Source organism: Mus caroli, unplaced genomic scaffold (assembly GCF_978045245.1).
Source record: "Mus caroli unplaced genomic scaffold, Mus_caroli_1 scaffold_11, whole genome shotgun sequence".
Lineage (NCBI taxonomy): Eukaryota > Metazoa > Chordata > Mammalia > Rodentia > Muridae > Mus > Mus caroli.
This window is the reverse complement of record NW_028227266.1, coordinates 52,677,033-52,703,851: the sequence shown is the minus strand read 5'-3', so window position 1 is coordinate 52,703,851 and position 26,819 is coordinate 52,677,033. Positions and strand designations below refer to the sequence as shown.

The 26,819-nt window shown below is 48.4% G+C and overlaps 1 protein-coding gene across 1 annotated transcript in view; it reads left to right on the top strand.

Annotated features, from left to right (window-relative positions):
* Nucleotides 1-26,819, top strand: part of Acsbg1 (acyl-CoA synthetase bubblegum family member 1) — a 59,758-nt gene that overhangs the window by 18,533 nt on the left and 14,406 nt on the right. Inside the window, exons 2-9 of the mRNA XM_021171826.2 lie at nt 1,092-1,192; nt 15,453-15,673; nt 16,123-16,211; nt 16,486-16,606; nt 21,169-21,249; nt 21,339-21,488; nt 21,889-22,065; nt 25,705-25,886. Coding sequence (XP_021027485.2) covers nt 1,092-1,192; nt 15,453-15,673; nt 16,123-16,211; nt 16,486-16,606; nt 21,169-21,249; nt 21,339-21,488; nt 21,889-22,065; nt 25,705-25,886 — 1,122 coding nt within the window. The remainder of the gene's footprint in view (nt 1-1,091; nt 1,193-15,452; nt 15,674-16,122; nt 16,212-16,485; nt 16,607-21,168; nt 21,250-21,338; nt 21,489-21,888; nt 22,066-25,704; nt 25,887-26,819) is intronic.

Sequence of the window (26,819 nt, the reverse complement as noted above, 5' to 3'; positions counted from 1 at the left end):
AGCAGCAGGAGGGATGCTCCAGCCCTATGGTCCAGGCCTTACTCACAATGTGCACATAGAAAGGACCAACTTTGTCCTCTCCTTCTTCCCCTTCCTGCCCCTCTACCTTCATAACCCCCTTTGCTTTAACACATATCTCAGGTTCGTAAGCAGACTGCTGCCAGGTGGGCCTGGGTGTGTTCGAAAACTTAGTTTGAACCTGAAGTACCAGCAAGGAATAAGGCCGAGTGTACGAAGCAGGTAACTGGCCTGGCTTCCTGGGAAGTGGGTAGGGATGGGGCTAACCCCACCCTGACAAACAAATGGGACTCCTTGGAGCCAGGATCATACCCTGGGGGCGTCTATGACTAGCTCTACAGGTTACCCACTACACACTTCCAGTAGGCTCTGTTTACATAGCTATGACGATGATGTGTCCCTGGTGTTGTACAGTCTTGCAGCGCTGTGTAGTTCTGAGGGTGTGTATTGAAATCCCTCTGCTTATCTACCCAGGCAGGTGGGCGTAGCCAGGTAAACTCTGGGGAGGGCTCACACTGAGGGACTGAGGGATGGGGAGACTGATATGATGACAGAAATCCAAGAGCTGGTCCTTACTCCGTGCTACCCAGCCTAGGAGGCCAGAAGGAGCTAGGACAGGCAGAGCCCCAGGCCTCCCTGACCTGTGTCCTCTCCATGGCCAGTCAGTCAGCATTGAAGGCAGACTGCATGGAAGGAGCCTCTTAAGATTCCAAGAGTTCTAGAAATGGCCTCTGCTCTACTCTGAGCCTCTAGGCAAGTTCTGGGACTAATAGGTGTGAAGAATGATGATGTGGTGGTGGTGGGAGGGGGGGCTGCTTCTCCTACTCTTAAAGTCTATGCTGTCTTAGAGTGGAGGCTCAGAGTCTCTCAAAGCCAGAGTCCAACCCTTTTCTTGTTTGGACACTGACTCAGAGGGAGTCATGAACTTACACAGAGACACACTGCAAATAAGAGACCAGGGGAACTTGAGTTCTTCTCCTATGAGGGTCAGGGGCGGGGCACTAGAGGAAGCGAGATAGACACACAGGATGTTCTAACCAATGTTACTCATCTCCGCCCCCCCCCCCCCCCAGCTCCTTAATTGATGGGCAGACACTCTCCAAAGAGTCTCCAAGTCATGGCCTCCAGCTCTCAGCTCCAGAAAAGGCAAGGGCTGCCTCTTTGGATGGTGCAGGTGAGTTTTCATGAATGGAGTATTTCTGGAGGGAGTTGTGGGGGCTGCTGGGAGCCGCCAAGCAGAATTCTGGGGAAGAGTACATGAAATCTTGCTATGTCCACTTTCTAGGGACTCCATCTAACGCTCCTCTCAGGGCTGCCACAGCTGCCGTTAGGGCCAGGCGTGATGGAAGATTAAGGTTGATTCTTTCCTCAGAAAGGTCGGCAAGGGGGGCCAACTATGGGATGGCCCTAGCAGGCAGGCCCTGAATGCTTAGGCTTTGGAAGGACCTTAAGGGGCCTAGCCAGATGACTAACACCTTGGGAGTTTGGACCTGGTTAACTGGGGCATAGGGCAGGCAGATAGATGCAAGCTAGCACAGTTTGTTTTGGATCACCACATGCTCTCTCAAGTGACCTTCCCCTCAGATAAGTGTGCCTCAAGGAAGGCAGTTATCATTCACCCTGAAATTTATCTGGATGATAATGATAACACAACAGCATTTGTTCACTTTTATCAAATGCACAGCAATATTGTTACAAAAGCAGCATTTCAAAATTAAAAAAAAAAAAAACCCAAAAAAAGAAAAGAAAAAAACCCAAAAAAAAACCCCAAAAAAAAACCAAAAAAAAAAAAAAAACAAAACAAACAAACAAACAAAAATATCCCACCCTGAGGGCCTCTAAGTGAGAGCTGATTGGGGTTGAAGACAAGTTGCTATCAAGTGGCCATGTTTGAAGTGGTGATATATTTTGTTGTACGGCCTTCTATTTGAGCATGCCTATATTCTTCTCGTGATTAAAGTGTCTACAAGTTTGGGAGTGTGGGTAGCAATGTGTGAAATGGAACAAGGCAGGGAAGAAGGAGCCATTTCTAAATCTCTGAACTACAGAGTCATGTTAGATCCAGGGACCAGAGAAAGATGAGGAGGCCCATGCCTCTGTCTCAAGTCCTCCTCCCTTGTATTTCTGCTGAGTCAGAGTGGCTCAAAGACAACAACAGGGCCCAGGTTTCTCTGCTGTGTCACAGGTATTTTCACAGGCTAGAGGGAAGTCACTGTGCTCACTTTCAGTAGGGGAACTGAGGCATAACAGCTCTTTCCTGTAGTCTCAACACTTAGGAGGCTGAGGCAGGGTAATTGCTGCAAATCTAATGCCAGCCAGGGACAGATAGCAAGTTGCCAGCTAGCTCTGTCTCTAAATAAATATAAAAGATGATGATGATGGCGATGATGATGATGATGATAAAGCAATCAAAGAAGTATAATGCAGAGAGGCCCTGGACTTCATTCTCAGGTTCCTTCACTGAGTGGGCTTACTGCTGTCATTGACAAGCTGCCTCTGGTGGCCTTGACAAGAGCCTGGCTTGAGGGCTGAGAGGGTCTTATGGGGATGCTGCTTCCTTTAACACCCCCTCCCCCCGTCAGGGGTAAAGGAGAAGGAGCCAGACTGTCCCTTGGTTTCAGGGAATTGGTTTGCTAGGTTCCAGAGGAGGCAAAAGGGAGAGAGCCTTGTGGGTCTCAGGCAGCTATCACTGCCTTGCTCCCGGGAGCCCAGGCAACTCACTGACCCATTGTCTTCCCTCCAGTGCCCCCTCCCTGCATGAACCCAGCTTGCTTGTGCATAAGTTCAAGTGCATCCTGAGGCACTTGAAGGACAGGTGCCAATACCATTGGCTTAGGCCAGGGAAGCCCTAGGGCTCCGAGGTCCTGGAAGTGGGTGGTAGCATTGGCATTCTTGCAGTTGAGAGAGAAGGAAGAGAGATGATATGGAAGAGCTCAGAAGGGCATCTGGCTCCCCTGGGAGGTACAAGTGATGCTAGCCTGGGGACCTCAGTTGCTCAATTATAATCACAACCATCCTTAGCCCTGTAGCTGCAGGCACAGGAAAAAAGCAGGTCTGAACAGACTGAGTATGGGATCGCAGTGAAGGACCCGTCTACAGCACCATTTGAGCATCTGGAGACAGGCAGGATAAGGAGAGGACACTGGAGTTAGTGTAGGAGGGTGTTACAGGAAGGGACAAAGCTACCATGACTAGTCTAGCAAGATTGTGGGAATCTGTCACAGACAGGCCAGCCCTGTCTAGCTGGCCCTGTCTATTCTCTCTACCTTATGTTCTGGGCTTTAGGGATGCTGAACTAGATGAGGTTCATTCCCGCCCTCTATGGACTCCCAGCCTCTCTACAGATAGATTCTGAGAGTCAACATGGATAGAGGAAGGCTGGGGTTTGTGGGCATCCTAGATGTGGAGGACCTTTGGCTATCCTCAGACCTCTGGCTCCATTAGACTGTTGGCAGGTGAGTGTGTGTGTGTGTGTGCGCACACACACACACACACAGAGGTAATAGACCTCTTATCCTCATGGCTGTCAGCAGGTACCCAGAACAGAGGATAAATGGGCTCCTCCTATAGGCCCCACTCATGCAAGCCATGTCCCTGGGGAGGGGAGGATGTCGATGGAACAGCCCAGAGCTCCAGATGTACCTGGATTCAGTGTCTCCCATCAGCACGCTAAACCTTGTTTAGACCTGGCATCCTTTGTCTCCCTAGGTGAGGAAGCTCATGAGGGCTAGAGGGGACAGACTAGGCTATGGTGGCCATTGAAGGAAAGAAAGGGGAGGGATCACAGGTTGGGTGGGTGGGTTGTGAAGCTGCCTGGTGGCATAGCGCTTTCAGAAGATTAAAAGCAGGTAGGCAGCAGGACATTCCAAAGGCCTGGGAGGGGCATGTGTGGGATCCAGACAGGAGAGAAAATCCTGTCCAGCAGCCCATGTGACTGGGTCTCTGTTGAAGCACTTTCCCATTTTCTTCTGAGCAACAGAGGGGAAGGTGGGCTAATTGCTTCCATTGAGAAAAGGAACCTCACAGGCAGGTTTAGTGATTTTTCCAATGTTCTTCTCTCTGTTTCTCTTTGTCTGTTTCTCTCTGTGTGTCTGTCTGTCTTTGTGTCTGTCTTGCATCTCACTCTGTAGCGCAGCAGTCCTTGAACTTGCCGTCTTCCTGCTGCAGCCTCCTGAGTGCTGGGATGAAAGATGTTGGTCTTCACAACCAGAAGTGATTTTCTCTGAGCCAAACACCTTACTAGAGGCAGAGCTGCTCAGGGTCCCTTCTCCCTCTTTAGGTTCTAGATAGACCCTGATGCACATCAGGAGTCAGGCTAGCCCCAAGCCTCCTCACCACCAAGCTGCTGCTACAGAGCTCCTGGATTCTTGCCTGCTGGAGTCAGGGTTCAGCGAAGCGCCCTCAGAGGCTTCTTGGTCTCCTCTAGTTCCCAAGAGATTTGAGGGTCCTACATTCCAGTCCCTAGGCTAGACTCCCAGGGAGCAGTGGTGCCAAGCCAGAGGCTGGAATCTGACCTCCACACAAAGGCAGCCTTGTGCCAGGGCCTGAGACACATTTTTTTCCTAGCCCTTTCTAAGTTGAACATGAACCCCAGCTGAAGAAGGAATGGGGGCGGGGAGGGGGGGAGACTCAGGGAGAGCAGCTGCCAGGGTCACAGCAGATAGAGGTGCTGCCTGGAGTAGCTTTCCACCCCCACCCCTCCCCCCAGGAGGTTGTCAGTCCTACCTGGAAGTTACAAGCTGGGGATTGGGAACTGGAGGCACTTGGCCTAGCTTGGTCCCTAGGCCAGGGAGGACCTCTGAGGCCCAAGGGTTTTAAACCATTTTCTAGTCCCTTACTCTTATCCCAGGGGCACATGTCAGGATCCAGACTGGAGAACCAAACTGGAGAGACAGAAGGGAACAAACAGGTTTCTATCCTTATCTCAAGAAGCTCATAGCCGGAAGCTAGGGAGTCTGAAGGGGCCCAGCTGTCGCTTTAACCTGTTTTGGGGAACAGGACTAGGGGACAGTGGGAAGGGATTTCCCAGGGTCTGGAGAAATGGTGTATCTATGAAACGGAGCCAGGAGATTATCCATTTCTGTCAACCAAAGATACGTCTGAAGGGTTCATGGAGAGACTTTTCCAGGGATCAAGGACTTGGCTTCTCCTAGACATTATTCAGACAGTGCTTCATGTCCTGACCCTCTGCCCTCTCCCAGGGACTTTCTTTTCTAAGCAGGTAGGAGAATTCCAGACTTCATTCCTCTGTAGCAGGTGGTCTTGGCCTTGGGTCTCTTATGTTTTTCCAAGCTGGCTAAAAACCCTAGAGCCCAAGAGCTGGAAGGAGCTCATAGCTGTTACCTGTTCTTCTTTGTTATCATTCAGACAGGGAAACCAAGGAAGGCTTAGGAATGACAGATATCTGTCTAGGGTCACTCTGCCCTTGACCCATCACTGGGACACCTAGCAGGGGACAGCCAGCTTCAGGGCCTCTCCTACCAAACACAGAGAAACAGAATCGTTGAACTTTTAGCAGAATAGTCTATGCCACACCACCGAGGTCTGGACAGACCACTCTGACCTACGTGCCTGTCCTTATTCTTCATATCCCAAGGCCAGTGTGCCCTCTGCACCTTCTATATCTCTAAAACTGTCACACACACCCCCCCCCATGGATTCCATAGGTCACCCAGAGGCCCTCACCATGGGATCCCTGTGTGAGAAGACCTCCCGGGGCTGCTTCTCCACGGGTCATTGAGGGAAGGGGTATGGCATGCTGTGAGGCAGGTCTGAGATCCTTCATGTGGTCTTAAAGGAGAGAGCTCTGTCACTGGTCTGAGAGCCTGGTGTCCTCAGGCCCAGTGTGAGTCATCCTTCCCCCCCCCCCAATATGCTTGGCTTCTGAGGTTGACTATTCCCACAGACTTTAGGAAACAACCCTATTCCTCACCCCTGTCCTCCACCCCTCACCTTCCACCCCTGTGCTGGCGTTTTTCTCCTCCCTAGTCTGCAGTTTAGAAAGCTTTGTTCCAAAAATCCAGAGCACACACCTCCCTGCCTGCCCAGCACCCTTTAGCACAATGGGTGGATTGATAAATGCCATGCCAGGGTCATGCCAAGATGAGAAGCAACATGAAAGTAATAGATAAAAGGGGAAGACCAGACAGTGTGTGGGGAACAGGACAAGCCCTCCCCACATGCCCAGCAGCCTGGCTCTGGGATAGGCAGTTACCCAGCCAGTACTGCTCTGTGGCTTCTAGCACGGGCCTTTTTGCTAGCTTGGTTCCATTTGCATGGCAGATTGAGCCATATTAGTTGCTGTTCAGAGTCTTCTCTAATGGGGATCCTGGTTGCCTGGCTCGGTGATAAAATTTCAACTAGCTATAAATCGTGGCTAGTATTCCAGCACTAACCTTAAGCATAGCAAAGAGCCAATGGTTGAGCTCCGGTTGAATTTTGAAGGGTTTTGGCAGTCCCACCTGATTCCCTACGTTTTTCCAGTCTCTAGCAGACCACCGCAAACAGGGAGTGTCCCTGAGCAGCCTACAACAGCCCATGGACTCAGACCTACCCACCCTCTCTCTATTCACTGGCTAGTCTTCCTAGCTATGGGACACAAGACAAATACGGGACTAACGGGATGGGTTTCCTTTCCTTTTATTTCCTATGACTGGCTCATCTATACCTCCTGTGGGATTCAATCTCCTCCTCAGAGACATCTTCTCCCCTGCCCCTCCCTGCCTCCCTGTGAATTTAAAAAGTGCATATGTAAGTGTGTGTGTGTGTGTGTGTGTGTGTGTGTGTGTGTGTATGGTGTTTGTACAGGTGTGCATGTGGGTACATGTGTGTACAGATTCAATATCGGGTGTCTTCCTCTGTTGGTCTGTACTACTTTTTAGAGACAAACTCTCCTGAATGCACTGTACACAGATTGGATAGAGTGCTTGTTTGTCACTAAGCTTAGGAAAGCCACTTGACTCCCCACTCCCGCCCCACCCCACCCCACCTCCCACTCAGTGTCAAGGTTATAAATACCTTCCACCATGTCTAGTTCTTTGTCTGGGTGCTGGGCATTTGAACTCAGGTCCTTATGCTTGGACTGCATCTCCCCATTCCCCGTTTTGCTTTTCTTTTTTTTTTTCCTTAATGCTGTGTAACTAATACGTATTTTCTTGTATCATTAAGTATTCTGATATCTTAATGACTGTGTGGGAATCCCTGGTTCCCATAATGCATTTCACTCGTCCCTGTTGGACCATGGGGCTGTTTCCAGCAGCACAGGAAGAAGCCCATCTCCACAGGCTTACTGTATTTGTCTCATTGTTTCATGCGTGCAGCCTCTTAACAGCATCATGGCTGACTCCAGAACTCCTCACTCCTTCTGTGAGACAGTGCTGGCAGCCACCTTTGGTAAAATTATCAGCTGGTGTCTTACATGTATCCTTCTGAACAATGGCGCCTGGCCGGTGGTCTTTGCTTGGCTATGCTCTTGCTGCTTTGGGGGTCTTTTCTTCTAGAGGAATCAAGAGTGAAGGGTAGCAGGCGGGCAAGATGGCTGTGGGAGAAGTTATGCTAGTTATCCTTAGGACAAGGAAAGAAAAAGGGGTATAAAAAGAGACGAGGAGGAAACGAGGAGGACCGGGCTTCTGTTCTCTCCAGTTCCGGCAGAGGGTCCAGCTCTCCCCTGCTCTGCTGCTTCCACCTGCTCCTTGTTTCATTTCACTCTATGGAGTGGCTTCAAATACCTCAGCATCTCAGCATGTGTGCCTGATCTCATCTTACTTGTCTATGTCAGTCTGTCTATCCTGAGGGGGGAAAGAGCTGAAGAGCTCCGATTGTGTTACTCATCACCTACATGGAAGAGCACAGCCCAACTGCTTGCCTGCACAGTGATACATGGGCGTGTGGCCCGGTGTGAGGCTCTCTTCTCACTCCTGTGGCCAAGGCCCTGCACCTGTGGGCAGGGATGGATCCTTCTGACTTCTCTGGCTTGTCTTTAGCATACCACACCAATAGCTAAAATCCAAGCTCAGACCTCTTAACTTGTTGTCTAGACACATCCCCTTGGCCGTAGGGTTGGACGTTGGCGGAGGGCACAGTGTCAACACAGGTTTGGGAGCGGGAAATACCCCCAGACCTCTGTTTTCCATTCCTTCAGTTCCAAAGTCCAAGGGCAGGCTTTTCGGCTGGTGCCAGAAGCCCAGGGGCCAGAGACATGCAGTGGACTCAAGCCAGGGGGACACAGGCCAATGTAAATCACACCAGGCCCCAAACTATAGGGGCTTGTTTTGTTATGCCCTACCTGTGAGTCTTTGGTACTTTCCTCCTGCCTGCATTTGGATAGCACCATGCCCTGCCCTGCCATCTTCCTCAGGGCCTGGTGATTTAAGACAAAAGTCTTAAATCTCTTTGCCACACAGTCACTCCACCCAGCCCTCTACTAGAATGAGAAGAAGGCCAACGTGTCCTTCTATAAATACCTAAAGGCCTCTACTCTGTATCAATCAGGCTGCTGATTCCCAGGACCCAGAGGAGAGGCCACCTGTATTTGAAAGCAGAAGAGACAGTTGCTGGGCAATTAATTCTAATGCTTTGTCTTAATTTGGTTCCCAAAAGTTGCACTTCCAGACACTGAGGGTCCCACCCAGTCATCCTGTAAGGCAATTCTTTATTGAACTGGAGGGAAACAGAGACTTTTAGATGGCACGAGCAAGGGACTGATGGGGGGTGAAGAACAGACAGGATCGCCATGAAGGGGAGCAGAGAGATCAGAGTTAAAGGTCCGCCACCATGTAAGATTCCGGGAAAGAGGCCCCAGGGGACATTCCCTTGCTTGGGTCTAGGGAACCAAAGACCAAAAAAAAAAAAAAAAAAAAAAAAAAAAAAAAAATATATATATATATATATATATATATGAAATGTTAACTCAGGAATACTGGGGGGGGGGGAGTGTGTGCGAGCCTCAGTGAAGTTTAGAAGTGCCCAGCCATTGAGCTAGTTAGGCATATTATAAATTAAGCTGACATGTGCGTGCCTTTCATTCATGAATGCAGAGAGCTTTAACGGGTGGCTAAAAGTGTGACCTGCCAAGATCTCTTCAGTGCAAATTAACAGTTCACCACTACAGGCAGTTGCTGCTATGGCTTACCACCCAGTTAGCTTGGGTGTGGGGATCTTCAGCCAGAGGGCAGCATATGGATCTTAAAGTGACATAGAATATGTCCTTGTCACGGGGCGAGAGGTCTTCCGGCTAGAGTCACAATGTGTACAAAGGTACAGAGAAAGGAGGCAAGTGGGGCTGGGAATGTCTCAGGAGATAAGGAGTGGCTGAAGCTGGAATAGCTAAGGGTTATGAGTGTGTGTGTGTGTGTGTGTGTGTGTGTGTGAGAGAGAGAGAGAGAGAGAGAGAGAGAGAGAGAGAGAGAGAGAGAGAGAGTGTGGCGGAGAACAAGGGAGCAGCCAGAACTCGGTGTCCAAAGCGCCCGGAGAAAAATTTTGGAGCAGATCTGATTTAGATTTAGAAGGGATACTTTGTACTTTGGAAGCCTGAGGAATGTAGGGCAGATAATCAGCTAGAAGGTTCAAGGTTACAAAGATAAGATTTGGGCAAGAGTCACTATCTCTCCCCAGAGGCGATATGGGAACCAGGTTTATAGCGAAGTCCACCCTGAGGGACAGCACACCAGATATGGACAGTGTGAGTGTCAGGGAGTGTGGGTCGGAGCCCCAGTTCTGTCAACCAGCCCCGCGACCACTCAGCCTCCCTGCGACCCACAGCTTTAGCTGGGTGGCAGACGATTGTGGGCATACAAGACGGCAGCCAACTCACGTGACAATGGTGGCCTCTCCTGGAGAAGGATGACTGGGTCTCAGGAGGAGAGGGTCTCTGGCCTGTTTCATGAGACAGCTGGACTAAGAGGGAGCTGAGTTGCAGTCTAACCAACCTCCTCTCTTCCCATTTTGTTTTACTTTTTTTCAAGCAGCGGGTAAGCTGAGCACACAAAAGCAAAAACATAGGCTCTAGGAGCTAAAGCAGGGACGAGGCAGAAAAAAAAATAGATGAACTCTATCCAAAAACATGCATCAAAAATGTAAACATGGCTGGCGCTGGAGCCCAGGGGCAGGAACACATTCTTAGAATGTGCTTGAGTTCAATCCAAAGCTTCAAATTCCTTAGCACCAAACAAAAATTTTAAAGTTTTTAATCTGATCCAGTAATCCTACCTCTAGAGGTCTGTCCTGTAGAGAGCCTGAGATGGATGGCTTGTTAACGGCTATGTTTGATCTGACCCACATCATTTTTAAAATATTTAAATGTTCAAAAACCACAAGTTTTATATATATGTTATTATATAAATATAAATTTATATTATATTATTTTATTATATTTATTACATATTATAATATATTATATATTACACATTACATATTATACATTATATATTATATATTATATATTATATTATATATAATAAGTCTGACTATACACATATATTCAGACTTCTGATAACTCTTGGTCTCCATTTGTCTTAGTTGCTTTTATTTCTAAGATAAGACACCATGACCAAAGTAACTTATAAAAGACAGTATTTAATTTTGGGCTCATGGTTCCATAGGGTTAGAATCCATGAGCATCGTGACAGCATGAAGCATGACAGGAGGCAGGCAGGCAGGCATTCAGGCAGGCAGGCAGGCAGGCAGGAAGGCATGGTGCTGAAGCAGCAGCTGAGAGCTCATGTCTCAATCTGCAAGCATGAGGAAGAAAGAGAGCTGACTGGAGATGGTTGAGGCCTTTTTGAAACCTCCAAACAACTCCAGTGACACACCTCCTCCAACAAAGCCACAGCCCTTAATCCTTCCCACACAGTTCCACCAACTGGGGACCAAGTATTCAAGCTCTTGGGCCTGAGGGGACATTCTCATTTGATCCACAACACACCTACTGGGCAGCAGGTGCCACCGCTGAGTAGCAATGGCCTTTTCTGTCCAGCTCATGCTTCCATTTCCTCAACAGCAGCCCCTGACTTCTCTTAGCTGTCTAACAGAGGCTTGGGGGCACAGGTATTGTCCTTGCATTATAGATTTCGCCCTTAAATATTTTTAATTGACAAATTAAAAACCATGCACTTATGATGGAGTATTATAGTGTGAAATGGCTAAATTGGGACTGTTAACATACACACTACATCACAGACTAAATTTTTTGTGCTGAGAGCACAGAGCCAGCTCAGCCATTTTCAAACAGACATGTTGTTAGTGACTGTCCTTTCTCAAAGTTGTAGCTTTTCTCAGACTAGGGACATATCACACTGTTCAGGGTCTCCATCAAAGGCAAAGAAACTGAGGGTCCACGTGGAAACCCCATGTCTAAGGGAGCAAGAGAAATCCATCATTTCTTTGTGGAAATGGTGGTTGTGTTGTAGGTTCCACAGCAAGTCCCTGGGCCCTCATTCATTTATTATTTATTGTTGTGCATTATTGATTATGATGCTGACACATGAGCCACAGAAGTTTCATGGGCATTTTGACTCTTCCCTCCTTGGTTATCTCTCAGATGGCGTGGTCTTCCCCTCTCCCGCCGTGTTTCTTTTTGAATACACACCAACAGCACTGATGAGCTGTGTTTGTGGCTCAGTGTAGACTGCTGTGCAGGGTGCATCCCCAGCAGTACACAAGACCAAAAAACAATGCGACTGTGACAACAGCCAAATAAAAAACAAGTCCTTTCTGCTATGTTTGGGTAAGAAGGCCACCCACGTTCACAGCCCAGGCTTCTGACCCATTTCATATTTCTTACGGGAAGTATTCCATTTTTGTTATCAAAACAAGAAGTATCACTGTTTAGCAGTAAGCCTCTTGGTCTGGGCTGGAGATGCAGCATAGCAGCAGAGCCCTTGCCCTAGCATGCACAAGCACCTGGTTTCAATCTCCAGTCCATGGAGAAAAAGCAGAAGGAAGTCTTGGCTTGAGGGAGGCTTTAGTGATGGATCACAGGACTGAAATTTACCTCTGCCCGTCTTGGCAGCTAGCAGAACAGGTGCAGTGGGCCGTGAGCTTCTGCAAGAGACCATAGGAAGAGGAAACCACTTTCTCTAGGCTAAGCCATCAAAAGATTCTGTCCCTTAGGACAGCAACTAGGTGTTCAGCTCTACACACACTAAGCACACTGGCTTCTTGGTTCTTGCTCAGTTTGGAAGGTCAATCTCCCTCCTCCTCCTCCTCCTCCTCCTCCTCCCCTCCCCTCTTCCTCCTTCCCTCCCCTCCTCCTCCTCCTCCTTCCCTCCCCTCCTCCTCCTCCTCCTCCTCCTCCCCCCCTTTTTTTTGAGACAGATTCTCATGTAGCCCAAGTTGCCTTCAAACTCGCTATGTGTCTCAGGACGAGCTTGAACTCCTGATCCTGCTGACTCCACGTCTTAAGTGCTGGTTCTATAGGCATGTACGGCCACACTTAGTTTATCTAGTGCTGGAGACTGAATCCAGGGCTTTGTGCAGGCTAGATAAGCACTCTACCCCCCTTGCTACATCCCCAGCCCTCCTCTCATTCATTTTTCTCATTATTTTAGAGGCAAAATAATACTTCACTAAGGTATAGTTTATAGACAATTTAATTCACCTATTCTAAGTATGCAACCCCCCCCAAATTTTTTTACTTTACTTATTTATTTTACCATTTTTAAAAATTTACAGTGTTCTGCCTGCATGTATAACTACCTGCCAGGCCGGGCGGTGGTGGCGCACGCCTTTAATCCCAGCACTTGGGAGACAGAGGCAGGTGGATTTCTGAGTTCGAGGCAAGCCTGGTCTACAAAGTGAGTTCCAGGACAACCAGGGCTATACAGAGAAACCCTGTCTCGAAAAACAACAACAACAAAAAAACCCCAATAACTACCTGCCAGAAGAGGGCACCAAATCTCACTATAGATGGTTATGAGCCACCATGTGGTTGCTAGATCAGCACGCTACCCCCTTTGAACTCAGGATCTCTGGAAGAGCAGTCAGTGCTCTTAACCACTGAGCCATTTCTCCAGCCCCTAAGTTTGCTTATTTATTATGTGTTTGTGGGTTGGACACGTAAAGGTACCATGCTATACAGGTGAAGGGCAACTTGCAGGAGTCAATTCTTTGCCTTACTGTGTTGGTGGTAGGAATGGAACTCAGATGACTAGGCAAGTACCTTTATCTACTGAGCATCTTGCCAGGTCCAATCTAATGATTTTTTAGAAAATTTCAGAGCTATGTAATCATCGCTATAATTCACTTTTAGAATATTTCATCAACCCCAAAAGATTTCTTCTTATGGATGTTCCCATTCCTGTTATAGGCAACCAACCAATCTTTTCCTGGATACTTCTCATAACTGAATTCACAAGATGCATGGTCTTTTTCATCTGGCTTCTTTCACTGAACATGGTTTGAGCTGTCTCCATGTTCAAATCAGAATCAGTACTTTGCTCCTTCTTATGGTAGAAATGGATCCCATTGTATAGATCACTTACATCAAGACAGCAAGCCTTTAGTCACCTGTCTGTGGATGTTGGAGTCCTTTCCCCTCTTGGGCTGAGAGATAATATTGCTATAAACATCCACATACAGACATTTGTGGGGATACATGTTTTTGTTTGTCTTGTATGGATACCTAGATGCCCCAATGCCAGGTCCTGTAGTGACTCTCTGAGAAACTGTCTCAGAGATAAGAGATAAGCTGTCTCCCATCTCCCAATAGGGCTATACCACTGCCTTCGTTCCCACCAGCACTGCCTGAGCATCCAGCTTCTCTGTCCTGACTGACCCCCCCTACCTTCCATGATTACAGTACATCCAAGAAAAAGATAACTTCTTAGGGTCACATTAGAGAGTGACAGGGTCAAGGTTTGGAACTCAAGTTACCCTGACTCTCTAATCCCTCCTCCAGCTTTCTGGTTAGTGGATGGAATCTGTAAAAGGGAGGGTTGGAGACTGGGGCTGCTGACCTGGGGCTGCAGGGTAGGACTCGATACAGATTCACAGGAAAGCCTTCTCTCTGGTGCCCTCCCCTGGCCTAGCTTGTATTTCTCTCAGGCTGCCATGTCCCTGGCCTCCTCACATTTCCTTCTGACTGGGCCTGGGCCTGTTCTTCTGCCTCAGAGTCAGGAACTTTCCCTCTTTCTACCACCTTCAAAATCTATTTGCAGTCTAAGAACGTATCTAAGAAGGGCACCTGGTCTGTTTGTTTAACTCATATAGGATCAGAGGCAAGATACCCTGTTGATGCCAGCCTGAGGTTAGCTAGCAGTATGAGGAAATTGACTTCTGGGAGGTGTGATGGAATGTGTCTGGCAAGCAGGCAGCAGTGAAGCCTCAGGGGTCCTGGACAGCTCACTCTCTACCAACTTGTGCTCACTCTTTTAGAATGATCATCCTGGTCCCGGGGAGTATCCCAGCCAGAATGGTGGCTTATACCTATCATCCCAGTACTTGAAAGGTAGAGGCAGGAAGATTGTAAATTTGAGGTTAGCCTTTAAAGACTCTGAAAACAAACAAGCAAACAGGCCAAAAAGGTCTATAAGACAATACCCAAGCAAACTTCCTGTACAAACAGGAAAATGGAGGAGAATGTGCATTTATTGAGTACCCGAGTCTTCCTCATCTATACATTTCTTCTAATCCCCATACTCAGTGACAAACACTGCACCTTCCCTCTGAGGAAGCAGATTCAGGCTGTAGTGTTTGTCTCAACTCACACGTTCAGTAGTTCAGCCAACAGGAGGATGCCTCCTGGTTCTGTTTCTGCCCACCACACACAGTGTCCCAAAGTGTGGGATAAAACATCAGGTGAGTATGAGTTCAAGTCCTGACTTGGCCTCATCCTTGCTGTGTGACATGGAGAAAGTGAGTGAAGTGGTCTGGGCCCCGGCTGTTCATCTGTAACATAAGCCTGTCTCAGTCCACACCCCGAAGATGGAAAAGAGAAGGCTGTGGCATGGCTGGACATCTAGACTTTGGCTGTCGGGTCTTCGAACCCAGGCTCAGCTGATTAGGGATCTTAGGCCTGTTGCTTTTCAGTCCCCTCCAAAGCCTTGACTTTCTGACCAACTGGATCTGTCCCCACCTGCCGGCAGGAGCCTGAGAAGCTCTGAGCCCAGAGATAGTTTTATTCTTGTGAGCTAATCAGAGCTTTGCTTCTGCCTGTCCTCATCCTTGGCAAGCAAGCTCTAACTGGATAGAAGCAGAAAAAGGCCTGTTTCTGTCTCCTCTTCCCTTTCCTGATGTATCCCAGAGCCTTGCTCATCTTCCAAGGCCAAGTAGCCTTCCAGCCCATCCCAGGCCTGGCTGGCCCGCTAGCTCTCAAGATTCTGTTGTAGAGGCAGTGGCAGTAGCAGCAAGCATGGAAGCTCTGCCCAGGTCAGAACTGGATTCTCTGAAGACAACCCAGGTAGGTAGGTTTGACTAGACTGTGGCCATCTTTCTTGCAGAGGAAGCACTATGGACAACCCGGGCAGATGGGAGAGTGCGCCTGCGCCTGGAACCTTTCTGTACTCAGCGTCCCTATACCGTGCACCAGATGTTCTACGAGGCCCTAGATAAGTACGGGAACCTCAGTGCTCTGGGCTTCAAGTGCAAGGACAAGTGGGAGCGTATCTCTTACTACCAGTACTACCTGATTGCACGCAAAGTAGCCAAAGGCTTCTTGAAGGTAGGAGCCCATCACGCTACATCCCTTCCCGTCCCCCACTCCCAACCCCCGACTCACTTTCTAGCTTTAGCTCTCAAAGGCCTCCTCCCCAACTCCCCATCAGGCAAGGTCCCTAGAAACCACCATTGTAAAGTCTGACACCACCAGATGGGCTAACACTATATCTGGGTCCTATGCTAAGAAGTTTACATTTATGGAGCCTTTATCACAGGCCACCTTCCAGCAAGGCTGGGAAACCTAGTAGTTAGGGCTCCCTAGAAAACCATAGAAAGGATCAACGGGGCTGCCAGAAACGGACTCCCCAGGAGGTTCTTCAGCTGGTAGAATCTGAGGTGGACCTGGTGGGGTCTCTGCAGTCTAGTGGAGAGCAAGACAAAGGTGGGAGGTGAGGGGGAGGCCCTTTCTACCCTTCTGTGTAGCTGACCTGCCTATCTGCCTTTGGCCTGGAGCTCGGCCTAGAGCGTGCCCACAGCGTGGCGATCCTCGGCTTCAACTCTCCAGAGTGGTTCTTCTCTGCAGTGGGCACAGTGTTCGCAGGGTGAGTGACTAAGCAGGGGTTGGTGATGGGCAGAAAATGCAGAGAGGGTTATTATCTGACCTCGTGAGCCCTCTGCCTCTCCCTAGCATCCCGTATCTCCCCTAGGGCCTTCTGGGCCTGCTTTTCCCCATCCCTGCCTGTTGAGATGACTAAAGGCTCTACCTTAAGACCTCTGAAGCTCCCCGAGGATGGAGGCTGTGTGTGTGTGTGTGTGTGTGTGTGTGTGTGTGTGTGTGGTTCCTCTGCCTCTGATATGATTTTCTTGGACATGTAGGGGCATTGTCACTGGCATCTACACCACCAGCTCCCCAGAGGCCTGCCAGTACATCTCTCATGACTGCCGAGCCAATGTCATCGTGGTTGACACACAGAAGCAGCTGGAAAAGATCCTGAAGGTTTGGTGGGAAGAAGAGTGAGCATGTGGTTAGATGTGGTTAGAAGCTGGACATCTACTCTAGAGTGGGATGGATACTCTACCTGCCACCCAGCAATCTTATTCCTACAGCCCATGTGAACATACAACATGCATGCATGCACATGCACCTGTGCGGGGACACACACACACACTCACATACAGAAAGAGAGGGGCAGACAGGACAGGGACAGGGGTGGAAGTTAAGTGGGTAATAGCACTTTTCACTCATACTTCTGGCCAGCCCATTATCTAACATGGCTTTTCCTCTGGACAGGGTCTTACCTAAAGGGAGGGATGTGGACATGGGGCCTCTCTGTGGCTTACTTTACTTGCTGGAAATGTGCCCTAGACCACAGCCACTCATTAGCTTCTGAGGGTCAGGTGCTCAGCCTTCTTCTGGAGAACCTGGGTCTCCAGAGAGACCATGGTAGATGCCTCCCCTCATCTCTGCTGGAAAAGTCTCTTAAGCCAAGAAGAAGCAAGCTGGAGCTTGTAGTTCTCACTTGGCTGTAGAAATCCTCCGTAGGGCAGGCCCAGGCCATGGGTGAGACCCCCAGTGGGAGCTCCTAAACAGGGGAGGGTTCCCTCATTGTTTAACATCGCTCCCTCAGGTGAGGCTGTGAGTGCTGACTAAGAATCACTAGCTCACAGAGAGACCTCCAGGAAGCTTCCAGCGTCCAGGCCTGCTGAGGTCGTACTAGTGCGGAAAGAAGCCAAAATGGGCTCCTCCCTGAGAGAGGCCGGGAAGAAATGCAGAGCTGGGAGCCAGGAGAGCTGTAGGAGAGGAGCTGAGGGGGACCCAGACCCCCAACAGGTCTAAGCGGGTACCTAAATCATCAACTTAAGAAGCAATTTCTCAAACAGTAGTGTTGACCTGGCAGGGTGTGACTACACAAGCCCTCCTGAACTTGTCAGTGAAGCTGAATAAGGTCCTCAACCTCGCATCTCGCACTTGGCCACCCTGTACTAGATTCAGACTCTGTGGGAGTTTGGTCAGTCCAAGACCTGTAACCACAAGCTTTTATACCAGTTTAGAGTGGTTTTGGAAACTCCATTTCCCTTCTGCTTTACTGTGAAGAGTTTCTCCAGTGGCTGCCTTGAATAGTGAGGGATTGTCCTGTCTCTTTATGGGGTCCTTTTTTGAGCCCGGCTTTCAGTATATCACTATGAGCATCTGCATTTGTCCAGCCTGGATAAATGTGTAGGATTGGGAATGGACGGATAGGTTTAGATTGTGTGGCCCTAACCAGTACTCTGAAACAAGGAGGACTGAGCTCTCTCTTCAGGCATCCTTCTCCTCTTGTCCAAACTTGGTCTGTGGGCCAACTGGTCAACCTTCTAGAACCATGGGACCTGAGTTTCCAGAGAGGCCATGGAAGGTGTCTTCCCTTGCCTCCACTGGAATACTCATCAGGGATATATATCTGTTCCTAGCATTTCCAAAGCACCCCGAGATTTTTTATGACCTTGAAGTACTCAGATAATCCAGAAGCCTCAGAAGCACTGAGGTCATTAGGTCATTTTCTGAGCCTCACTCATTATGGCCTAACTCAGAACAGAGCTAGGCTCCCCAAGGCCCACTTAGGCCTGAAGCCTTGATGGTTCAGGAACCAATCTAGCATAGAACGGAGGCCTCGTGCTCTTTCCTCATCACTCAGGTTAGCAGGCCTCTTGGTGTTGTCCTTGTTCAGCTCACGTTTAGGTAGTCATGATGATGAGACTTCATGGGCGGGGCTTCTGATACTCCTAGGAGACACAGTCTCACAAGGAACACCCTGACCCTCTAGCTCTTAAATCTTTCCAGCACAAAGAACTACAGGCAACTATGGAATGCTGGGAGCTGGAGAGTTAATCTTCCCCAGGGGTGAGCACACCAACTCTCCAGTACCAAATAGTCAGCCCTGAAAACATAATATACAAGTAACATTATAGAGACTGAGTATTTATGTATTTAGGAGTGTGTGTGTGTGTGTGTGTGTGTGTGTGTGACAATAATTAATGAAAAGAGAGGTCATGAATTTGAACGAGAGCTAGGGTCTCTGGGAGTGTTTGGTGAGAGGAAAGGGGATAGGGCAAATGATGTAATTGTAATCTCAAGAGAGGGATGGCGTTTTAAAAGACCCAATCCAGCGTGGCCAGGGAGATTGCTCGGTCAGTGAGTAAAGCATCTTCCAGGTGTGCATGAGACCCTGAGTTTACATCATCAACACACACATGAAAAGCCAGACACAGCAGCAAGTGCCTGTAACCACGGGTGCAAGAGAAGGAAGAAAACAGATCCCTGCAGCTCATTGGCCAAGCTTACTGAAAGGCCTCAGATAAAAAGGTCAGAGAGTGGTTGAGGGAAGACATCTGCTGTCAACCTGTGGCATGGCACACTTGTGGGGTGCACACGCATGCACAGAGGGCAGCGGAGAATGGTTAAGTCCCATCCCCTGAAATGGCAGTGCCATTCACAATGTCCTAACCAACAGCTCAGCTCGGGCTAGACTGAGAAGGATCGCTGGCAGGCAGATAGAAGTCGATACTCAGCAATCCTCAGGAACCTGCCTGGCAGGAAGAGCCTTCCCTTCCCTGCCTCTGGCAACTGGGACATCTAGCTCCCTGTTAACATATACATATAGCACATATCAAAGCTCCAAGCTAACCTCCAGGCTCTCTCCTCCATATTAACATTAGCATTACCTGTGATGTATGTGAAATCCATTCGGCTCTTCCAGCCTGCATGCTTCCTCTTCCCTCTGACCTAAATTTCCAGGCTACTTCAGATTCTTCTCCCTCTCTTCCACTGTCACACTGTTCTCTTTAAAACTGGCAAACACACCTGCCCCCCTCCCCCAGGTAGCCATGGCAGCTTTGGACTCCCCGAAATGCCTCTGGTTTCTCTCTCCCCCACCCGACAGCCATGAGACAGTTTCATATTTACAACAAACCTCCACCCCACCCATGTAATGGCCTAGTTCAGTGGTTTCGTTGAGCCCTCACAAGAAGGAAAACCACTCGAGGCCCTGTGGCCAGTGGTATGCCGCCTCTTGACCCCTCCCATGCTTATATCTGGATCTGGGGGGGGGGGAAGCTGGACAGCTTAAAAAGCCGCCCACAAGCTTCTGTCAGGGAAACAAACCATTTCTATCTTACAGCTGAAGAAGTTGAAGGACCTCTAGGACCTCAGTAAAATGCCTGCCTTACGTTTAAAACACAATTTGTGTTATGAAAATTCTCAAAGAAATGAAAGCAGAGACTGCTATGTTTTGTAACGCAGTGGCATGATGTGGTGGGAAGGGGCGCCTTAGTGGCCCTGTGCTGACGCATCCCCCACCCCCACCCCAAGGTACCAGCCATATGACAGGTCTGGTATAAAATGAAGTTTATTTGAGGGCCTGAGAAGTGGGGGTGGGGGGGAGGGGCTGTGAGAAGGAATGTGGGAAAGAAAGAGGACAGAGAGGGACAGAAAGAGAGAGGAGAGAGAAAGAAGGGAAGAGGCTGGCTGGGAACATGTGGAGAGACATGGGGGTGCGTGGGGGGAGAGAAAGACAGGGATGAGAGTGTAAGGCCAGAGGGGTAAGGGAGCCAAACAGTCCTTTTATAGCAAGCCAGGCTCCTACCTGGCTAGGTAGCTGTTGGGCGGAGCCTAGAAGAAATGCTAACAGACAATCCCTGTATCATCAGTTTCACATCAGTTATCGTGGTCCTCCTGTGCCTCCAGAGTGCTGAGATCACAGGCACAGGCTCCACTCTTGACTGTGGAATTCACTCCTTTCAGATTGCTCCCAAGTACTGAAGAATCATCGTTTCTCTTTTCCACATGAATGAATTTGTTAAATAATTACAATATTCACTTGATCCCAATGTCAAAATTATATGTTACACTTAAACTTTCCCTTCCCTTTGTTCCTATGCTTGCTCTCTCTCTTTGCCTGTAGAAAGTCAGTGTAATTGGCTTTAAACATCCTGAGTCCCTTGTGGCAAACATAAGCAAATGCCTCTTGCTTAAGTGTGTGTGTGTGTGTGATGTGTGCACAAGTGTGTGTGTGATGTGTGCACAAGTGTGTGTGTGTCATGTGTGCACAAGTGTGTGTGTGTCATGTGTGCACAAGTGTGTGTGTGTCATGTGTGCATAAGTGTGTGTGTATGTGTATCATGTGTGCGAGAGTATGCACACATGCATGCATTATTCACATGTGCTCACATTGTATTCCTTTCTCAGGTGAAGATACTGTGCTACAAGAACAGTGTCTTACTCACTTAGCAATACTTCCTACGAGCCATTCTGTATTGCACTTTAGAATTCCCTTTGTACCTCTGTCTCTTTGTCATCCTCACTAACCTAATATTCTACTGTGTGACTTGTTCAACCAGGCACTAGAGCCCCACTGTCACTGTACCCAACTTCCCATAATGGGGAATGCTGGACAGAGATGTCCCACTGGAGTCAAGGGTCAGAAACAGGAGAACTTTGTCACAAACTAACATAGGATGAGGCTCTTTCCCAGATGTGACCATTTTCTTGCTAAAACCAAATTTGTTTTCCCATCAATGCAGATCTGGAAAGACTTGCCACATCTAAAGGCAGTGGTGATATACCAAGAACCCCCTCCAAAGAAGATGGCTAATGTGTACACGGTATGAATAGCGGGCCCTGAGTGATGAGTGGGGTCTGTCTATGCTACCCAGCTATCCCAGACTGACTTCTATGCCCTACCCTGCCACAGATGGAGGAACTCATTGAACTGGGGCAAGAAGTGCCTGAGGAGGCCCTAGACGCCATCATCGATACCCAGCAGCCCAACCAGTGCTGTGTGCTCGTCTACACATCGGGCACCACAGGAAACCCCAAGGGTGTGATGCTGAGTCAAGACAATGTAGGACAGACACCCAGATGGATGGGTGGGATGGGTGGACTCTGGGCTGTGGTCCTGTAGACAGATACCCATATGGATGGGTGGGATGGGGGGACTCTGGATTGTGGTCCTGCCTCAGTAGCCTCTTGGGGAAGCCTCTCTGGCTGCTAAGTTTAAGGGGCTAGATGAGTTGGAACGTCCACCCCTTTGTGGTATAGACAGAGCACTATAGAGGGAAAAGGGAAGGGAACAGATGGGAAGCCTGTCCCTGGAAGTCTCCAGAGCCTGTGGAAATGCCCGTGAGGGCACCTACCTACTCTGAGAACCTGTTAAGAGGTAGCTTAAGCCCCTAAGGAGACCTCACTCTACATACTTCAAGGACTGGGTGTGGACCTGCTGGGGCCATTTTCCTTCCCCTCAGATCACATGGACAGCACGGTACGGCAGTCAGGCTGGGGACATCCAGCCAGCAGAAGTGCAGCAGGAGGTAGTGGTCAGCTACTTGCCTCTCAGCCACATCGCTGCCCAGATCTACGACCTGTGGACAGGCATCCAGTGGGGAGCCCAGGTCTGCTTTGCAGATCCGGATGCCCTAAAGGTCAGTCTGTCTTCCTGACTTCCTGCCCTGTGTGAGCGAGGGCACACCCAAGTGTGTGTTTGCATCTATGGTCCCTGTGTGCATCCATTGGTTGCTGACTCCAGTGCACATAGTGCTCAGAATTCTTTTACTTTATTTTTTTTTTTATTTTTCCAGTTTTTCGAGACAGGGTTTCTCTGTGTAGCTGTCCTGGAACTCACTCTGTAGACCAGGCTGGCCTCGAACTCAGAAATCCCCTGCCTCTGCCTCCCAAGTGCTGGGACTAAAGGCATGTGCCACCACTGCTTCAGCAGCTATTTGCACACCCTGACTTAGATGACTGAACAATTAGGGAAAGTCTTATAAACTGCCTTCTTCAGTCCCAAACACTATAAAGCTACTGCTTCCTCAGAGTATGACCACGAGATGATCAGAGGGTAGGCATAGCTCCCTGTACCCCATCTCATAAAATATATCTACTCTTTGCATCTTTATTCTAACCATGAGGAAAGGTTCCCAGAAACCACTTAGCTGTCATCCTCCAACATAGTGCCTTGGTACCTGGACAGTCTTATGTTTATTTCTAAAACAAACTCTGCTGGGGAAGGAGGAGGCCGAATGTACTTGTTTGGCTGTTGTTGTTGTTGTTGGTGGTGGTGGTGTGTGTGTGTGTGTTATGTGTTCATGTGCTCACCTGCGTGCAAGCCATGTGAAGGCTAGAAGTCAACAGAGGCTGCTTTCTTCTATAATTCTCCATCTTTAAATTACAAAAATTAAAGATTAAATAAATACTTAATTTATGTTTGCATGACATAAATGGAGACCAGAGAGGACACAGGATCCCTGGGGCTGGAGTGGCAGGTAGTTGTGGGACTCCTGGTGGGTGGGTGGGAAAACTGAACTCTGGTCCTCTGGAGGAGCAGCATGTACTCTTAACGGCTGAGTCATCTCTCCAACCTCGTCTGTCTTCTTTTTTTGAGACAGGCTCCCTACTCTCTGTAATAAATCAAGTGAAATTAGTTTTGATCATTTTAAATTCAACCTTACAGATATATTTTACTGATATATTTTTAAAAATATTTACTTTATGTGTATGAATTTTTTCCTGCATGCATATATGTGTACACCCATGTGCCTGGTACCCTCAGAGAGCAGAAGACAGACGAGGTCATTGGATCTGCTAGAACTGGAGTCATAGCTAGGACTTGTGAGCTGCCATGTGGCTGCTGAGAACTGAACCTGGCTCCTTTGTAAGAGCAACAAGCATTGTAAACCACAGAACCATCTTTCTAAATCTTACAATTAATGTTTTTTAAATGAGGGTTTTTTCCATTTATTATTTTTTTCTTTTTTCAAGACAGGGTTTCTCTGTATAGCCCTGGCTGTCCTGGAACTCACTTTGTAGACCAGGCTGACCTCAGACTCAGAAATCCACCTGCCTCTGCCTCCCAAGTGCTGGGATTAAAGGTGTGCACCACCACCGCCTGGCTACATTTATTTTTTAATAAATACACCTATCTATGGGTATAAGGATGAATGTTAGTAGATTGCTGTTAGGGATTATGCTGCTTTAGTACTTTAGGGGCCACAGCCTCTCCTCTAATAGATAGCACTACTCATACTGAGGAGTTAGCTAGGTTTCCAGGATCAAGCATGTTTTACCCCCTGTACATGGCTCTAAGTCGGTTATAGAGCTTTTGGTTACCATCAAAGGATACAAGATTCTCCTGAACCTCAGTGTTATGATGCTGTGATGACTGCAGAGATGGTTCCTAGGCAGCACGGCTGGGTGGGGCCTGTTGCTTTGCTTCCCTCCTTTGGAAGCTTGCATTGGTGCCTTTGATACCACGAAAGCTGGCCCTCGGGGAGGGGGCATTCAGGTTAGTTCCAGTTCAGGGGCTTCTGAGCCCTCTTTCTGAGGTTGAGGTGTCTTCAGCAATGGGGATTTACTTTCTATTTCGGGGTGGAGGTCAGTCAAGGGCAATAGCAATAGGCTGTGTTTGAGGAGTCTATTAGACAGCCCTGGCTAATAGCGCAAAAGATGGGGGTTTTGTTAGATTGTCTTTGGCTCTTAGATGGAGCACTGTCAATTCAGATGAGGAAAGTTTATTATAACTATACATGTTTATTCATACGGGGAATTGTGCGTTGTGGGTTTCCTTTAATGGTATGATTCCTTGTGGCCTTTCAGGCGTCCTTACTGTTATTTGACTCATCTTCTGTGTGTACCTCCCTTCCACTTCCCTGAAGAGCCCCCCTTCCCATCTCTGCTATCAGCTAACTTGTGCCCTCTTATTCTCTCTCTGTGCTCTCTGTCCCCCTGTCCTGGCAATGATCCTGCTTTACTCTCCTGCCTTCTGTAGTAACTGCAGGCTGTATGCTCACATCTGAAGACTTGGAGCCACGAGCCTCCAATGGGAGAGAGCACGTGACGTTTGTCTTTCTGGGTCTGGGTTACCACCCTCAGTATGATCTTTTCTAGTTCCATCCCTTTGCCTTCCAACTTCATGAGTTCATTTTTCTCAACAATGGAATGATAGTGTCTCATTATCTGAATGTAGGATGTTTATATGAGGCAAGGCTCCCTATTGAGCCCAGAGTTCCCTATTTGGGGCATATTTTTCAGTTATTGAATCCCTGGGCTCTACTCTCCAACATGGCGTTTCAGGCACATGTGCAGTGACTGTCTCTTTGGGTGGGTGCTGAATTCGGGTTCCCATGCTTTCTTGACTGAGCCATTATCTGAGCCCCTTTGTGTTGCTTTTAAATAATTTTAAAATTACATTTATTTGTTTTTGAGGCAAGGGTGTGTGTGTGTGTGTGTGTGTGTGTATGTGTGTGTGTGTGTGTAGAGGAGAGAAGAGAGAGATTGGTTAGCTGGCTGTCCTAGAACTTACTCTGTAGACCAGGCTGGTCTTAAACTCATAGATATCCACCTGCCTCTGTCTCTGTCTCCCATGTACTGGGATTAAAGGTGTGAAGCACTGCATCCTTTATTTATTTATTTATTTGTTTGTTTGTTTGTTTGTTTGTTTATTTTCTTATTCGTATGGAATACAGCAGAGGTCTTATGTGTTTATAGTGCACAGTGTAGAGGTCAGAGGACAACTGTCAGGGGTCAAGTGTGTCCTTTCACCTTGTGGCTTCTGAGAATGAACTCATGTTGTCAGGCTTGGCCATAGTCCCCTCTTACCCACTGAACTATCCTGCTGGCCCTTGTTTTCATTTGTTTGTTTGTTTATCTTGAGATGGGCTCTCATTAGATGGCTCAGGCTGGCTTTGAACTTGATATGTGCCCAGCCTGGGCCTCAAATTCACCATCCTCCTGCTTCTGCCTCCTAAGTGCTGAAATTGCAAACATATACCACTATACCTGGCAAAATGAGGTTATCATGTTTGAGTTAGACAAATGCAGAAAGGTCTGAGGGATCAAGATGTTTCTCAAGCATCAGGCTACAGTGGTTGGCAAAGGACGCCAAAGTTCTGTTAGCAGATGTGGGGATGCAGCAGTTGAACCACAGCCACTGGCATGCACACAAACTGGACACAAGTACGAATGTACAGGCCCACAGGAGCATCTGTGTGTAGCATTAACAATTATACTGAGAGGCTGTGTCTCCAGGCCTGGTACCACCTCTGCTTCTCTCTGGCCTTGAGCAGGGGACCCTGGTGAACACACTTCGGGAGGTGGAGCCCACATCCCACATGGGAGTGCCACGTGTGTGGGAGAAGATCATGGAAAGGATCCAGGAGGTGGCCGCTCAGTCTGGCTTCATCCGCCGCAAGATGCTGCTGTGGGCCATGTCAGTCACCTTGGAACAGAACCTTACCTGCCCTAGCAAGTAAGTTGGTGGCAGGAGGCCTGGGGAGGCACAGGGCTAGTTCACACACAGAACTAGCAAGAATCTGATAGGTATCCTGGTTCTAAAAGACTTCAGTCTGAGGAGACCTTGTACTGTAGCCTGTTTACAACTGGGCTTGTACTGTGATACCATTGCAGACACAATGGGGACAGCTGGCATTCAGGGGCTTTGTCTGGGAGGACTTATTTGCTTCTTCTGTGTAATTCATCTTACTAAGGATAGATAGCTCTTGCCAGCTGCTTGCCCTCAGTAGTGGCTTTAGAAGGGTTATCTTTGTTAAGACCTCTATTGCTGCAAAGAATCACTGTGACCACAGCCACTTTTATAAAGGAAAACATTTAACTGGGGCTGACTTACAGTTTAAGAAGTTTAGACTGAGCCAGGCGTTTAATCCCTTTAATCCCAGCACTTGGGAGGCAGAGGCAGAGGCAGGCAGATTTCTGATTTTGAGACCAGCCTGGTCTACAGAGTGAGTTCCAGGACAGCCAAGACTACACAGAGAAACCCTGTCTCAAAAAACAAAAAAAAAAAAGTATAAAAAGAAGTTTAGACTGTTATCATCATGGCGGGAAGCATGGCAGCGTGCAGGCAGACATGGTGCTGGAGAAGGAGCTGAGAGGTCTCCATCTGGATCTGCAGGCACTGGAAGGAGACTGCCACATTAGGCCTGGCTTGAACGTTGGAAACCTCAAAGCCAGCCTCCAGTGACACATTTTCTCCAACAAGGCCACACCTCCTAATACTGTCACTTCCTATGCACCAAGCATTCACACATATGAGTCAACAGGGGTCACTCTTTTTTTTTTTTAAGTATTATGTATTTATTTTTATTTATACATGTACACTGTAGCTGTCTTCAAACACACCAGAAGAAGGCATCAGATCTCATTACAGATGGTTGTGAGCTACCAT